The sequence below is a fragment of the Oryza glaberrima genome, chromosome 2, assembly GCF_000147395.1.
Source record: "Oryza glaberrima chromosome 2, OglaRS2, whole genome shotgun sequence".
Classification (NCBI taxonomy): domain Eukaryota; kingdom Viridiplantae; phylum Streptophyta; class Magnoliopsida; order Poales; family Poaceae; genus Oryza; species Oryza glaberrima.
Window position 1 is genome coordinate 29,859,142 of NC_068327.1, and position 15,971 is coordinate 29,875,112.

General features: G+C 44.3%; 3 protein-coding genes across 5 annotated transcripts; 1 reads left to right on the top strand and 2 right to left on the bottom strand.

Annotated features, from left to right (window-relative positions):
* Nucleotides 1–1,774: 1,774 nt before the first annotated feature.
* Nucleotides 1,775–8,062, bottom strand: LOC127763662 (uncharacterized). Of its 3 annotated transcripts, none has more exons than XM_052288435.1 (13): nucleotides 7,663–8,062; nucleotides 7,380–7,574; nucleotides 6,742–6,872; nucleotides 6,175–6,292; nucleotides 5,766–6,067; nucleotides 5,264–5,388; nucleotides 4,983–5,026; nucleotides 4,673–4,804; nucleotides 4,145–4,222; nucleotides 3,556–3,638; nucleotides 3,172–3,294; nucleotides 2,081–2,141; nucleotides 1,775–2,001 (listed from the first exon to the last, which is right to left on the bottom strand). In XM_052288435.1, exons 1-13 carry the CDS (start codon nucleotides 7,942–7,944, stop codon nucleotides 1,852–1,854), a joined length of 1,824 nt encoding a protein of 607 aa, XP_052144395.1. In that variant the 5' UTR covers nucleotides 7,945–8,062; the 3' UTR covers nucleotides 1,775–1,851. The 3 variants fall into 3 exon arrangements, with proteins under 3 accessions (XP_052144395.1, XP_052144394.1, XP_052144396.1); XM_052288434.1 differs by having other exon boundaries at nucleotides 6,163–6,292; XM_052288436.1 differs by lacking the exon at nucleotides 3,172–3,294 and having other exon boundaries at nucleotides 6,163–6,292.
* A 325-nt stretch (nucleotides 8,063–8,387) lies between these two features.
* On the bottom strand, nucleotides 8,388–10,409 carry LOC127761686 (GDSL esterase/lipase At1g71250-like). The gene is made up of 3 exons (XM_052286011.1): nucleotides 9,894–10,409; nucleotides 9,665–9,795; nucleotides 8,388–9,468 (listed from the first exon to the last, which is right to left on the bottom strand). The coding sequence occupies exons 1-3, from the start codon at nucleotides 10,159–10,161 to the stop codon at nucleotides 8,716–8,718; spliced, it is 1,152 nt and encodes a 383-aa protein (XP_052141971.1). The 5' UTR covers nucleotides 10,162–10,409; the 3' UTR covers nucleotides 8,388–8,715.
* A 4,061-nt stretch (nucleotides 10,410–14,470) lies between these two features.
* On the top strand, nucleotides 14,471–15,501 carry LOC127763591 (uncharacterized). The gene is made up of 2 exons (XM_052288341.1): nucleotides 14,471–14,756; nucleotides 15,091–15,501. The coding sequence occupies exons 1-2, from the start codon at nucleotides 14,652–14,654 to the stop codon at nucleotides 15,313–15,315; spliced, it is 330 nt and encodes a 109-aa protein (XP_052144301.1). The 5' UTR covers nucleotides 14,471–14,651; the 3' UTR covers nucleotides 15,316–15,501.
* Nucleotides 15,502–15,971: the final 470 nt, after the last annotated feature.

Here is a 15,971-nt window from a genome sequence, read left to right on the forward strand (position 1 = left end):
CGCTCGATCTCTGGAGCCATCGCGTCGCGTCGACCGGGACGTGCCGGCTACTGGACGAAAACGCAGCCGCGCCCACACCCACGGCGGACGTACGCAGCCAAGCCACGCACTTCTTCTCCAATCTCCACGGCTCCGATCCCCGCGTCGCGCGCGCAGAGCTGGCTCGGGCCTCACGCGCGCACGGGTATTTTCCTCGCCAAGTTGCGTGGGTGGAGCATGGCCGGCGAGCCGAGACGTTTTCTCGTGATCTGCCCTGCTGTTCGCTGGACGGTTTGTTGCGCAGCATTGGGCTTCCTCGCCTTCTTTTGAGATGGTTTGTGGCTGTTTTGCTTGCAGCGTCTCGCGTGGGATGGCCGGCTAGGCGGCTAGTTCGTGCATGCTACAGCCTACAGTGTGCGGTCGCTTTCGCGGATTACTGCGCGTGATAGAGATGATTTGATTATGTTCCGTCCATCAGTTCAGGCAGCATATAATTGCGTTTCTGTAACTGCCATGTCCACTGCGGCGATTGTGATCGACCCCTGCTTTGTTTAGTGTCGGTCTGTTCGATGGTTGTTACACTCACAACGTATAATCGCAAAGGCAACATCCGCAAATTGGCGATCATAACTCATACTTTAGAGCATTGGCTCATCAACTATATTTGCCTGGAAAATTGTAGTCCTGCACAGTACATGAGTAGACAAAGGCGTTTCGAATGGAAACCAGTGGATGTCGGGACTCAGGAGCAGAATGCAGTCGTGGATGCACATGCAACAGAATCGAGCGATGGATCGTTCATTCATTCCAGTCGAATGTCGGTCACCTAATGGATGGTCAGTGAGTGATAGGTAGGCAATAGCTTTCTTTGTTGAAGCGGTGACCAGCGCGGGATGCTGCCGCTTGCTTTGTCTTCTCTCTTGGCGTCGGATCATCGAATGCACTGAACATATATGGTTTTGTCTCATACCCAGAATAAAAACAACCTCCAAATATACTCATGCCCAACAAGTATCTTTTGGGGTCCGGACCTTCTCCAATGGCAAATGCACGTGTAACGCTGGTCAGAACTCAGAAGTCTCCAGTAGTAATCGTTGTTCGTATGGTGGGTGGATGCGCTGCTGTGCATAATCCCTTTTCTGGGCCAACTCGCTCGTGGGAATCTCCTTCTCGGGCTTAATTGTTTGTGGTGAGAGGGCTTGATGGGCAATCCTGGCCCAATGTGCAGACGCGCCGCCGGTGGTTCGGGATTGCAGAACTCTCGACCTTGCGACTCATCGGCATGAGCAGGATGCATCACGTAATCACGTATGGCGTCGATGGTCGCCTGGTCGGGACCTGGCAGCCCAGTGGGCGAATGATGTGCAAGGTGATGCGCCCTGGTTCTCTACTTATGAAATTTGCCAGCATTAGCATTATTCGATTTCAAATTCCATTCTCTGTGATGACCATTGTATTTGGCAATACTGCATGCTTGCATATAGGTACACAAGTTCCAAGGCAATGTACATTTCTTTGTAAGAACATTGTGTTGTTTCATTGTCTCTTAATGCATTGACGTACACAACTTCTACGCTTTCTCAGGAAAATAGGAGTATTTCCTAGCAGATATCTCGACAGTTCCAGAGTTGTTGGTCCGGATCACCTATCCTCGAGGACCGCGACCCAAGGCGGCCAGCAAACATTGCAAAATGCATTACCCACTGTTACTTCATCTCTAGAATTATACGTTTTGTCGTGCTGTGATAGGACCATCAAAATTTGGGTAAACGCAATTTTCATGCGCCGGCATGCGTCACGAGAAGAGATGCCTAAAATCTATATACACATCATTTAACATATGGTGTGGAACTGTAAAGATAAGTACATTCCTCAAGCTAACTTCAAAGCAGGGAGTCTTGATTCCTGTCTTGTTCTATTCGGCAAAGATCTTCTGCGTTGTTCAGAACATGCAACATACTCTTCGACTGGAGGAAGACTCGGCTCCCCCTTATCATTTTTTGGTACTTGTCCCCTTATCAACTGTAGAAGAAGATGAAAAATCGACTGAGCCACTGATCATGGGGAAGGGGGGTAATAAGCTTCGACCACTATAACATACCTTTGATGCCCAATGTCTTTCTGCTTGCTGGCAAATATCCCTGATATCTCTTCCTGACATCCTGCATCCAATATCCATAATTAGCAAGACAAATGAACTGCATGTGCCCAGGGCAGTCTATCTGTAGTTCAGATTTCAGAACAGAACACATTTCTAGCCACGCGGATCACCAATGATGTTCCCAGATATTACAGTAGTATAGTGATGGTCAGCACTGAGCACATGTAACCTAGCTGAGTCATGGTCACAAATGCCTATATATGTTTTCTGGTATGATCCATAGTATGCACGCACATGAATCCATGACTAAAAAGGTACGAGCACTGAACACTCAGTGATTAATGGTGAAATAATAGAGAAGCAAGGAACATATGAACACATGCAGCCTACTCTACAAAATGAAGCACCTCATTTGAGTTCAATAAATCAGTTCTGAATAAAAGGGCCAAATAGCTTACTGAAGACAGGCTTTGAAGACGTGTATCAGAGGCACAGATATAATTATAATTCTTTGAATTTCTTATAAGTACTGATCTTTCAACCATGTGTACCCAATATATCCAACGGTAGCGAGCTCCTTCAAGCAGCTTACTGAAGTCAAGCTTTGAAGAGGTGTTTACATTTGTATTAGAGACACAAATATCGTTATACTTCTTTGAACTTCTTGAAAGTACTGATCTTTCAATGGATTATGGAACGCATTTCACCATCTTAGTAATACAATCCAGAGGAAACTTGGATGTTTAATGAAAGATAATTGGTTTCTAAACAAATGTGCGTCAAGTTCAACTAACAGAGTAGGGTAATTCATCCTAGCCCCAAACTGCCAGGAACTACTAGCTGAATCCTGATAGTGGTCGTTTCCAGGACATATTTTTAAACCTGGACTGCATCACACAGCATGACTTTTATATATATTTAACAAAACATAAATATACTAAACCAAAATAACAAGCTTTACAAGACACTGGGTAGATAAGTATCTATAGGACTCCAATGCAACATCAAAATTTGAAGTGCCCAATCAACTAGACATGAACAGGTAAAATAAATATGCAGACCATGAGCTAGAAGGTTCAGAAAGGACTTACTCTTCAGTGGCCAATGAAAATTGAAACAATTCAGATTTAGTCAAATGTTTTGCGTACTGGGCAGATATTTCTGCGCGGGTTTGCTGATCCGGTAAGTCAAAACAAATGATTGAATCAAAACGGCTGCAAATTAACAACACAAAAAGGGGATAAATTAAAAAAATATGATATTTACTTCAGAAACCCATACAAAGGATAATATCATATGCTTCTCTGGGAAATGAATTCTTGCAAGGGAACATGTACAAACTCTCCATGTGAAAATTTAACAAGGACTTGTAATAGGAACAAAAAGAGAATGACAATAGAAAACAAAAACATGCACACATCTGAAAAATTAACTGGGCTGCTAAGAGGAACAAAAGGTGAATGATTAAACTATACCTGATGAGGGCAGGATCAAGGTCTTCCTTTCTATTTGTTGCAGCAATAACCACAACACGTCTATCCTGCTCAAACCCATCAATCTTCATAGAGACAATTTATTTAGTGTCAGTAAAAAATATATTCTAGGACATCAATTGCCATAAGCATGATGGTGACACCTAAGAGACTGCATACAAAGATTTCTCGCAAAACTTAGTGGTTTCAAGATTCCGTGATAATGCTGACATGGTTTATATGCCTATATCATATTACAGTACTTCAAGAAAGCAATAGAACAGTAATGGACTTTCAGAATAAAGAAAGCAATAGTAAATAACCGCAGGAAAAAAACATGAAAAAATCCTGCACAATAGTTTAGCTACAATACATAATTTCTGCAGCCCAGTGAAATTTTATCCATCCCTTATTTAATTGGAGTTAAAACTCCTATGTTTTACACAGGTTTAAACAGTATTGCCAAGTTTGCAATAAACACTGATGGACAGTGAAAAAAAATGACAGTTAGAAGTATAGACAAACTCAACAAACATATTTACATCAGAGATTACCAGTATCCAGTTTAAATGGAAACAAACACAAACCCTACCTGCCGCAAAATTACTGATAATATCCTTCGTGTAGCTTCATGCATTTCACTATCTCGAGCGCTAGCAAAAGAGTCTACCTGTAACATGGACGTTCAAATAGCAAGATGTTGCATTAATACCTTAGTATAACCAACAAACAAAATTCACTATGCCCCTATACTATAAACTGCCCAATAAAAATGAAGAAAAACATGCTATGCATGTGATACAGTTTTTGTACCCTACAAATCCACAATATATCTCCGTTAGAATTATGTTCTAAAAAGTGTTGCTCGGGAATATATTATGAATGACATTTAGTTTAGTTGTTTTTCAGGTGAAACTAGATCTTCAGTATCATATTGGAAGGTGGTACATATCAGTTAGAAACCAGCAGTGCAACAAAACTCAAACTAGTAACTCCTTTCAGCAGAAAAGAACAATGGTATATCCTGACAGTTCCAGTATGCTAGGCAGTATATTTCCTGTACATTTTTACAACAGTTGAAGTGCCCTTGATACCTGTATACTATAAAGATGAAACATACCTCATCTAGAAAAATTATACCTCCATCAGGAAGGTCATTGGCAAGTGAAAAAACAGATCCCAAAAGGCGCTCGCTTTCACCATAATATTTTGACATTATGATTTCCAGTGGCACATATAACAGCGGAACTCCCTGTCATAAGAAAAAGGCAATCAACCAGCTTAATACAACTACAATTCAGCTTAAAAGTTGCAAGAAAGGAATAGCATATTTGTAAAATCAAGAAGTTTACAAAACGTGAGAGTACTTAGTATCACTTTTTTTATAACACGGAATTACTTTGGGGCAATCTCAATAAGATATCACTTACAGCTTGCTTGGCAATAACTCGAGCAGAAGAAGTCTTACCAGTGCCTGAAACAATGAGACCAAAGTAACTGTTAAGTATGCAAATACAGCTTGAAATGGAAGCAACCATACTAGCAGTGCATAAAAGGGTATCTCATATATTTACTTTCAATGGTGTCACCAAGCTATCTACTACTGTTACCAAGCTATGAACATCATGAAACAAGATAACGCAAAGGCAATGGCAGTGGTTTCTTGGTACAGAAACTCCAATCAACGCAAAGCACCATTCAGGTTACTCACCTGGTGGGCCTTCAAACAAAACAGCTCGAGGTCGGTTTGTCTCAAATTTGCATCGTGTAGCACGGGCAATTTCATCGTACACTTCAGGGCTCTGTAAAGCCAAGAGGATAGTGTCCTCTATCTCCCTATAAATGGAAAAAGAAACATGCACCAAGTTTAAAAACTATACTTTCAGAAGGAACACATAGAAGGAATTGCCCAATAGGAAGCTTTGACGAGCAGCAAACAGGACTCGTGATGTGTCAAATGTCAAGGAAATGCCAAATAACCATGAAGGAAAAAATATATGTGCAGGGAAATGTTTATCCCCTATGCTTAGACAATCACACACATAATTACGTAGATAATATATCCACGATACTAATTTTAATCTAATGCAAATTATTTGCTTCTTTGAGTGGTGAAAGTTACGGATATGAAAAATGTTTATTGTGCTTTGAACACACAAAGCATCTCAAAACTTACAAATGAGAAAAACAAAATAGCGTTGTAGTAAACAAACCTTTTCTGAGGTTCATATCCAGCAATGTTCTCCCACATAACAGTACCACTACCATCCATTGGAATACTTGAGGTCTCATCAAATCCATAGACCCGAACTCCCATACCCTCTAAATCAGATATAGTTTTTTCCATAGATGGTACATGCTTGGATCTCTGACCATTTCCTTTTCTTGTTGTGTATGACTTATTGCCCTTCCCTGATGATTGCTTAACATCTTTCTGGCCCACTAATTTCAAAACACTTGTCAAAGCTTCAAGCTCTCTCAAACTAAATTCACCACGCTTGATGAATTCAACTTCCTGAAAATACACATAATGTTAAGGAATTGCATTTAATCTTAACATGATGATAAATGGGCAGTACATATTGCTTTCAATATCTTAATAAAGGATACATAGGAACTGACAGAATATTGAGATCCCACAAGTGGTTCAAATATCAAGACACAAAGATCATCTTCATTGTCATCTCCATTGCTCGTTGTCTTCTTGTGAGGGTTCAACGTTATCTGACGTGCAGCTACACTGGAACAGACGCACTTGATTAAAACATAATAAATATTAGGAACTTGGCAGACACTGGATCTATGACGTGGATAAAGATCATTATGCTATTTGCAGGGAGATTGTATCAGAAACACTGATGATAGGAATAACTAGGAAAGTGGGAGCGGGGGCTGCAGGGTTAAGGCTTTGAAAGTAGAGGAATCCATAAAGACATGGATAAAGAAACATTACTACTTATAGCTACAACTAAGTTACATCTAGACAGATAGAAATCATGGGCCAGAGATCTAATTTGTGCAGCCTAGAAGCAGAGAATGAACATACATACATAACAAAGATGGCCACAAGAAAACGTACACAATACAGATCAAAGCTGAAACAGTACTGTTTGTGGTTGCGATGAATAGGACAAGATCACCAGATAATGGTTATGGTGAAGTGAATAACAGCCAGTTTCTTTTGCTAACCTGTTCCAAGCATGCAGTAGCATCTCAGAGCCACCACCACCTTGTTCTGCCTCAAGTCCGATATGTGTTACGAGATCAACAATAAGGTCTGATAAGCTACAAGTTGATGGTACATTAAATTTAACGACCACCTATCAGAAAAAGAAACAAGTTGAGTCAGAGAAAATTAACAATAATTATCAAATGAGCGACTGAAGATTACACATTGTTGTAGATGCTTTGCCAATGGCAGAGAGATAAGCTATGCAACTGCCAGAACTGTAATCAGAATAGGCATGTCAAATCCACAACCTTCATTGTTGTGATCTAGAAGCAACCACGCACAATTACAATTTTTTTTTTAAAAAAAATCATACATCACATTATCCTTGCACTGATACTCAGACTTAACTAACTCAAATTTTAGTGTGTCTACTTCAGTAGTCACGACAACACATCCCAAATCCATATATCATTAATCACTGAATCAATTGCTCCAATCACACAAAGTTCCAAACCAACTCTAAAGCCTAGTGGCCCAATTTGATACAAAGTGTAAAATTAACTCAGATTTATAAAACCGCTGAAAAAAAAATGATATTTTCCAGCACTAACAAGCAACAGTGATATGGCCCAAATGTTTGGGAGGGGAGGACAACCTTTTGGCCCTTCACTGCCACATCAAATTGCGGGTATGACCCGTGTGGCATCCCTCGGCTCTGAATGAGCTCCATTATCCTCTTCCTCTCCTTATGGGCCAGATCCTCCCCCACCGCCACATCAGAGCTCACAGCCGCATCAGGGTTCACAGGTTTCACAGCCGCATCAGAGCTTACAGCCGAGTCTACAACGCCCTGTAACACAAAATCAAACTCAGCCCGTGCAAAATCTCACCTCCAAAATGCCGCCACTAAAATTTCAAACAGGAAAAATAAACACCACCTCATTGGCATCGGCGTAGGCCACCGGCAGAGACGCGAGAGCGGCGGCCGCGCCGGCGGCGAGGAAGCCGGCCGTAGGGAACGCCGAAGCCTCACGCGCCCCCGGGGCACCTGGTACCCCATTCAAAAACCCTAAACGTGATCCCAGCGCGTGGGAAGGCGACGCGGCGGCGGGACGGTTCTGGAGAGGCGGCGGTGAGGAGGTAGTGGAAGCCGCCGCCTCGGCCTGCAGCGACCGGAGGAGGCGGGCCAGCGGGAGGCGGCGGCGGAGAAGCATGGCCATGCCGGCGGCGGAGGCGTGGCTGGGTTTGCGATTTCGAAGCTCGTGTCGGCTCGCTCGAGAGGCTACCGGAGAGTTCGCGCCGCGGCCCGCGGGGTTGTTTTGGCGTTGCGTTTTTGCCCCCCGCCCACGAAAGAACAAAGCGTAACGCAGAAATACGCCTTCATGTGATTCTCCAACTTGCTCGCTCTCGCTCCGAGTTCCAAGCAGGCCCAAAATGGGCTTAAACTATATGGGCCGAAATCAACAGGCCCAGAACTATAACGGGCCACAAGCCTGCAGTTCACGAGCCCTTACAAAGGCGCACACACATACACTATCTCAACCAGCACCTCTAAAAAAAGCATATCTTAAAATTGACGAGGTCACCAAAGATATTTTAGTGTCGACAGGTACGTCGACTACCACTAAAAGAATAATTAGTCGTAAATACGAGCACATGTGTTAAGTATAAGACTTAAAATCCAGGTGAACAATATTACAGTACACCACAAGAAACTCAACTAGTTGGGCTATACTCACTTCGCAACTTGATAGTTTATTCAAGAGTTTATTTGCAGGCCATTTGGCCTTAGTTTGCAACTTTTACATGCCTCTAAAATGATGTGATTCGTCTATTGTATCTCTATCACTCTCGTTCTAAAAAGAATCAAAAGTGCAAATATTTCTTTTCCTCGTATAGCTAACTTTAGCTGCCGGCATGCATCATCAATAGTACGAGTACGTGTATAGTATTGCTACGATATATATCAAGATGAATTAGCGTAATCTGCATCAAGAAGAAACAAGCTGCTTGAAGTTGATGGGCGAGGCGAAGCCCATCTGCGGCGGCGCGGAGTAGATGGCGGCGGCGCCCTTCCTGGAGGTGGCCTGCGTCCCGTGCACCCCGTCCCAGAACAGGTACCCGTTGCGGTTGCCGCAGTAGGTGGAGTTGGGCGCCCCGCACCCGACCTGCGCGTTGAGCCGGCCGCCGCCGCAGCACGCGCTGTTCACCACCTTGAACCCCGCGGCGGCCGGGTTCGCCGTGAGGTAGGACACCACGTTGTACGAGCTGCCGACGGAGTACCTCATCCCCGGGAGAGCACCGGAGCCGGCGAGCCTGGCCATCGCCGACCTGAGCCCGGAGTTGAACCCCCTGGCGAGGTCGTTGGCGGCGTCGACGCACCTGGTGGCGCCCGCCGGCGAGGTGACCCGCACCGACGGCACGCACCCGATGGGCGGCACGTCGATGATGCCGAACCGCCTGGCGCCCAGGCTGTACAGCGCCTGGACGTGCCGCGTGTAGTTGGACAGAAGGTCGGCGTAGAAGGACGGCACCTGGCTCGCCGTCCGGTTGCTCTGCCTCAGGAACGCGAACAGGTCGTTGCCGCCGTCGCTGATGAGGAAGAGAGACTTGGACAGCAGATCGTCGATCGCCGACGCCGACGCCGACGAGCTGTTGCCATCGCCGCCGCCGTTCGACTTCATCTTTGACTTGGTGGCCGCGAAGTACACGATTTGCTTTGTCAGCGTGACGACGGTTGTCCCCTGATCGATCGACGAGTACACGAAGATAATCAGACACACATGTACCAAGATCGGTCGCATTCATTCAACTACTACACTCACTCAAATACTATATTAACCAATTATTGAGTACAAGAAAAGGCTACCAGTAGTAAATTCCTTGCACAGTTTCTACAAGAAGATGAAATTTTCTTGCTGTATCCAAGCATGTCCTTACAGTGGTATCGAGAATGCCGGATCCTCCAGAAGCGTAATTGGCGCCGCGGTAGCCTCGCATGAGCTGACGGCTCGTCTGCGGCGTCAGCGACAGGTAAGCCGGCGGGCTCCTCTTGAATCCCACCAGTTTCGCTGAACCAATTGTTCATCCATGCACATACATCGTGAGTTCCATTATTAGCAGAAATTTTACATTGCTCCAAACAATTTGAGGCGAAATATGCACGGACCGATGAAGTCGGCGACGTTGTAGCCATTGCTGAACCTTCCGGTGGGCCTCGAGTGCGGGAAGTCGATGCCGTAGGGGAGCTGCAGCGGCGAGTTCCCCGGCAGGTACTGGTTGTTCCCGACGTCCACCGTCGAGTCGCCGAACACGTACACCGCCGGCACCAGGTGCACCTCCTCCCTCTGGCCGGCGGCCGCCGCCGCCGCCGAGATATGCACGCCGGCGCTGAGAACAAATGCTACCACCAGTATCGTCACTTTCAGCCTCATCATAGCGCCTGCAGAGGTAGGCTGTAGCTATCCAAGCGAGAACAAGAATCTACTGTTTATGTGTGGATTCAGATAGGTGGGATTGGTTCCTTTGTTCTTCAGCGAGCTGCTACGTAGCAACTGGGTAATATTACTAAGAACTTTACTGCCAAAAGGATGAATTGCAACTCAAGGTAGCTAGCAGGGTGCAGGGAATATGTGCTTGGAATGGCTGTGGGGCAAACTGCAGGTGACCACAGTGAAGAAGAAGAGAGGCACGCTGCTATCAATTTATACACACACAAAGTAGTACACGTATCGTATCCGTTCATAACAACGGCAAGCGGCCGCTGCATGCGCTTCCGCTTCCCACGATTTATAAAACAACATCTACTTTGAAGAAACTATGGTAATAATTACGTATTAAAATTGATGTACCATAAAAATATAGATTTAGTATCAAATTTGTTATGAAACTATAGATTCAACACAAATTAAAACAACATACTCCCTCCGTTTCACAATGTAAGTCATTTTAGCATTTCCTATATTCATATTAATGTTAATGAATCTAGATAGATATATATGTCTAGATTCATTAACATCAATATGAATATAAAAAATACTAGAATGACTTACATTGTGAAACGGAGAGAGTATTTAGTAAAAACAAATTACGGAACTACAAATCTAGTGTAAATTTAACCAGGAAATATAACATTCAATATAACAGTGGTGCTAATGATAAAATTTTAGTTATACGATATTTGGTCTTAAATATATAATTATATGATAACATTTTAGTTTTGTGATACATGGTTTTTAATTTTGTAGTTTTATAATAGTTTAAACAAAGTACCCTGATTTTTTATACTAGGTGGCGAGAATATAAGATGAGGCCTTGGGACTGGAGATTTGGTTTCAAGCCCCATCGCATAGATTTTTCTTCCTCCCATTCGCATGCACACCATACCCATATCGATCAGTGAGACATGTATGCATGGCCCGGCCTGTGCGAGGCTAGCTTGACCATCAAGGGATCGTCACTTGTTAATTTTTTTTCGTGATTTATTGTCAATTAGCCACACTTCCCCCACCTGCTAGCTCGCTTTGCAATTGCAAGTGGTTAACTGGTGACAGCGACATATATCAAAACCATGACCATTTGTCTCTGATCGAAAGAGGAGTCCTTGATACTTCCTGCGCCGTTAACTTTTTGACAAACGTTTAACTTTTCGTCTTATTTAAAAAATTTATGTAATTATAATTTATTTTATTGTGACTTGATTTATCATCAAATGTTCTTTAAGCATGACATAAGTATTTTTATATTTGCATAAAATTTTTAAATAAGACGAGTGGTCAAACGTTGGTTAAAAAGTCAACGGTGTCATACATTAAAATATGGAGGGAGTACTTAATAGGAATTTAATCGGTGATCAGTTACTAGCTACTACAGTACTACCACATGAGAGCAAGTTCAATAGTATAGTCAACTACTAGCTTCAATTCATCTATAGCCAATCTAATAGCTCATTCATACAATAGTTACATACTACTCCCTCCATGTCATAATGTAAGTCATTCTAACATTTCCCACATCCATATGGATACTAGTGAATCTAAACACACACATATATATATATATATGTCTAGATTCACTAATTTCCATATGAATGTGGGAAATGTTAGAATGACTTATATTATGAAACGAAAGAAGTACACTATTAATACCTGGTCCCACCTATCATACACACACTGTCTCTTGGAGTCCATGCTACAGCTGGCTATAAATCTGTAGCCCGCTGCTTTTCTCTCTCTTAATTTATGTTCTTAAAATATGTTTACAACTGGCTTATAACTTGTTATTGTACCTGCTCTGAAGAAGAACAAACAAGACAACCTCGAAAAAGCGGAACATGAGTACTACATTCGGAGTTGATCTTTGCATGGCATGCAAGCAACAGAGGAGCTACTATTGGCTACGTACATACGTACAGTACTTACCTAACGGCGTATTGGGCTATTGGCTCCTGAATGCGTGCTAAGCACTCCAAATACCTGTACGTGTGTACATGTGTGAATATCATAAGATAGTCGTATATATCCTACAGTTCCATGCATATGGTCAATTTTTCGTGCAAGTCTGGCCGTCGGAGCAAACACAGTCGGAAATATATCGATCATTGAATTGTACTCTAAGGCGCATCTCTCAGAGCATATGTAATTTACTCTGTAGCAATGCGTCCACACGTGCTTGCATAACAGCATATGTGTATCGATGGTGACTAAACTATAAAGTGATAAGGCAGTCGAATTATATTTGACCACTACTCATAAGTCATAATCACAACTCATGGCTAATAACTATAACAAGTATTTTAGGAACTACTAAGATAGTACTGTTTGATGGAGTATCCGCTTGGAACAGATGATGATTTCACTAGCTACCGATGAAGAATCACGCAACGAGTGCCATGAGCGCCACCGGCCCATGCCATGCGCCCATGCCTCGATCGTTGCCGTTACTTTCTATAACCAACCGATATGCAAATGCAGTACAGCAATAATCGATCGATCGATCGGAAAAGGGAAAAAGGCTAGAGCCTTTGGGCAAGTGCCTAAATGGACTAGTGGTCATCCATCGCACGATAGATAACATAGACCAATCTGTTGCTTGCGTGCTTCCGTATTGTCGATAGAATAAGGATCAGATCAGGATATATCACGATTCACAATGTGGTAGACCGGTAGTTGGCGAGGTGATCGAGCGCCCCCACACGCAAGAAGGTTTTATGGTCGTCACCGGCGTGATGGTGCCATTTGGCGGTGAGCACTACCGGTCGCAACACACAATCACAAATTCGCAATGCCATGGCGTGTACGTGTCTCGTTCTCCCATACCGTTGTCCTTCCAGGCCCTTGCTGCACATGCACGCGCGCACTGCTGCTCTGCTCTCTGCCGGCCTCGCATAAACGGAGAGACACGCACCTATGACGTCACGATGCGCGGAACCCTTACGTGCGTGCGGCCTTACGCTGCCTTCATGGAGGATTGGGCGTTTGGGCATGGTGCGGTATGTAGCGTGCGGCGGCGGTGGCGGAGCTAGAAAGGCTAGAAGCATCAAGCTAGCATGGCAAGTTCGTTGGGGATTGGGGGCTTCGACCGCGCGCGCGCTCGTGCGAAAGGATGGCAACTTGGCATTTTGGCAAGCGCGGGGCTCGCGTGTGTCGGGTGCCGACTGCCGAGGAAGTTGTGCTCGCGCGGCGCGCGGGCGCGTTGGACGAGGATTCGAGGAACGGAGGCGTAGGGCGAGCCGGCGCCGATCCGTCCGACTGAGTCGTCGTCATCGTCAGCGTTTTCACAGGTGGGCCTAAATGATAAGGCCGACATGGCCATATGGCCGATAAGGCCGTCGTGCCTCGTGCGTGACAACCTTGTTGGGCCCGTTTCTCCTCAGTTTGGTCTTCGAAAGCCCGCATCACTTGGGCCAAGTTGGCACTCGGTCAGGCGCAGGAGACGCCCAACCCACTCGATCGTCCGGTGCCCCACCGCCGGCGGCAGCGACCTCCGTCCAAGTGCCACCGCCGGCGCCGGTGGCCTCGCAGATGCAAACGCACGGGAACGGGACAGATCGCCGTTGCACAAAGTACAAATGGCGCCGCCGCCATTGCGAGCGAAGGGAGGAAAAGGGCGGCCCGCGAGCTACGTGCCTACGTTGGCTCCGTCGATTATTCCACAAACAATTGTGTTATCTGACTCCCCGACCACTGCTTCCTTCATTTAGGTCACCCGTAATAGTTATCTACAGGCTCTTTATAAGAGATCCATATCAGCATATTTTTCTACTTTAAAAAATAGAAAAGAGATTAAATAAAGAGAGAGAGTAAATCTATCTACTAACCTGAAGATAGTCTATAGAGAAAAATAAGGCAATGAATGAGAGAACTATAGATATACATGTAGACATACTATTAAGGTGGTTTACTATTAATCTAGTTTATTGCTGAGATGTACATATTTTATAGAAAACACCTTACTTTACCATTGCGGGTGCTCTTAGGCTAACATAAACCAATGTTTTCTTCTCGTTCCTACCTGCGTCGACGTGTGACACCCAAATCATCGGATTCAGTAACGGAAACCATAAACTTTACCCTAAAAAACCACGAGTTCACACATCCCAAGAGGTAGGCAAGGCAGCGGCCACACGAACCGCGCAAAAGATGGCCGCGCTGGTATGCCTTGCATGCTCTCACGGTTACGTGCCGAGATTCTCTTCTGCCACGTTGCAAAAAGAGACGCGACCTGTCTTCCCTCTTCAGAGTTCAGTCCCCAACATTTTTTATGGGACAGATACCAGCAGGCAGCAGTTGCAGTTCCTCACCACAACGCCATCCCCATCCTCCCTGCCATCCTCCCTGCCGTGAGTGCCTTCTTGCGTCGAGTTTGAGCAAAGTTGAATACAGTATCTGCTGTGTTTTTTAGGACAGAAGTTGATACTGTGGAGGAGATGAAGAGGTTACTTGTTCGTGGGCTGTTTTCTTCTCCATCCAGGGGTTTGTTGGGCAAATCTCCTGTCAGGCCTGCACTTTGCAACGATGCTCTTCTCTCCAGGGTGAGTTATCTTGTCCTCCCGCTTCCTGATTTACTTTTTGGATCTCATGCCTTCTCCATCATTGTATTACTGTCGCCAAATACTCCATAAAAAAATACTGTGATTTGTTCATAAGAGGGCATATTTCTAAGCTACTGCTCAAAGCCGAGAGGCCAAAATGTTCAGTTAACAACTCAGATTTACGGTTCCAGTCTAATTGATGAGTACTACAACTCGATTTGTAGTTGCAGTCACTACGCGGTTGAAAATTTGCAATCTAATTTATGAGCACTGTCATTTTTTGTAGTATCGACTAGTGTGTTTATAATGTTCCATTTTCTTGTAATATTGTCAGTTCCTCTCAACGGAGAAAGATGAGAACACAGTGACCGAAATCGGAGAGAAGGCAAGATCAACAGCGGAACAATTCCTCAAGGTGGCCAAGGAGAAGACTGACGAGGTAAGCGAGAAAACAAAGGAAACGATGCACGAAACAAAGGAAGCAATGGTCGGGGAGTCAGATGACGAGAAGGAGAAGTTCAAGCAGAGGGTTGAGGAGGGGAGGTACCATCAGAATTAAGTGGCTAGTGCTCAATTATACTCCATCTTGTAGCTTCAGACTTCAGTGATGGCCTCTGTCAAAAGTCCTAGAACCTGCAGATTGTCCCGTACTACTAGGCTTGGCATGTACTAGGTAGTATATGTTGTTTGTTTCCTCCTGTTCAATGATCTGTTGTAGAATGAATAAGGTCAACTTTGAACTTCATAGTGAACTTTTGATGCCACTACTTGTCATTTTCGCAGAATAAATAAGATGAACCTTTGTGAAGCTAGTGAATGCTGAATTGGATGTGCAGTTTGCAAGAATTTAACTGGCCATCTAGTAACCAAAAGGGTATAGGCAAAAGGAGAAAAGGATCGGATGGGGATGACCTATGGCTGTGAGCATCAAACGGCGATGGCTCGAGAATTTGGTCTGAACTTTGTTGAAACAACGTTTCAGAGGAGAGCTGGCAACGTCTGGGACGCTGGATCTTAAAATATTTGTAATACTAATATAGATTTGCAACTAGTGCAATAAAACAAGTTAGGAACTGCAATCAGCTCATCATGCAGGAAGTACATGGAAAAAGGAACCCACAATGCTTACGCTGGGAAATGAAGATGAGTGAACTCCACATCAGCTAGCACCTAGATAATAGCCATATCAGTGGGAACAGATGTTGTCCTGTTTGC

Excerpts from the sequence above, each read along its gene's own strand:
- LOC127763591 (XM_052288341.1), top strand. The coding sequence starts at position 14,652 with ATGAAGAGGTTACTTGTTCGTGGGCTGTTTTCTTCTCCATCCAGGGGT. Across the intron at positions 14,757-15,090 it reads ACGATGCTCTTCTCTCCAGG|TTCCTCTCAACGGAGAAAGA; the intron begins GTGAGTTATCTT and ends TAATATTGTCAG.
- LOC127763662 (XM_052288434.1), bottom strand. The coding sequence starts at position 7,944 with ATGGCCATGCTTCTCCGCCGCCGCCTCCCGCTGGCCCGCCTCCTCCGG. Across the intron at positions 3,639-4,144 it reads TATCAGTAATTTTGCGGCAG|ATTGATGGGTTTGAGCAGGA; the intron begins GTAGGGTTTGTG and ends GTCTCTATGAAG. Across the intron at positions 2,002-2,080 it reads AAAGACATTGGGCATCAAAG|TTGATAAGGGGACAAGTACC; the intron begins GTATGTTATAGT and ends CTTCTTCTACAG.
- LOC127761686 (XM_052286011.1), bottom strand. The coding sequence starts at position 10,161 with ATGATGAGGCTGAAAGTGACGATACTGGTGGTAGCATTTGTTCTCAGC. Across the intron at positions 9,796-9,893 it reads CAACGTCGCCGACTTCATCG|CGAAACTGGTGGGATTCAAG; the intron begins GTCCGTGCATAT and ends CAATTGGTTCAG. Across the intron at positions 9,469-9,664 it reads CCGGCATTCTCGATACCACT|GGGACAACCGTCGTCACGCT; the intron begins GTAAGGACATGC and ends TCGATCGATCAG.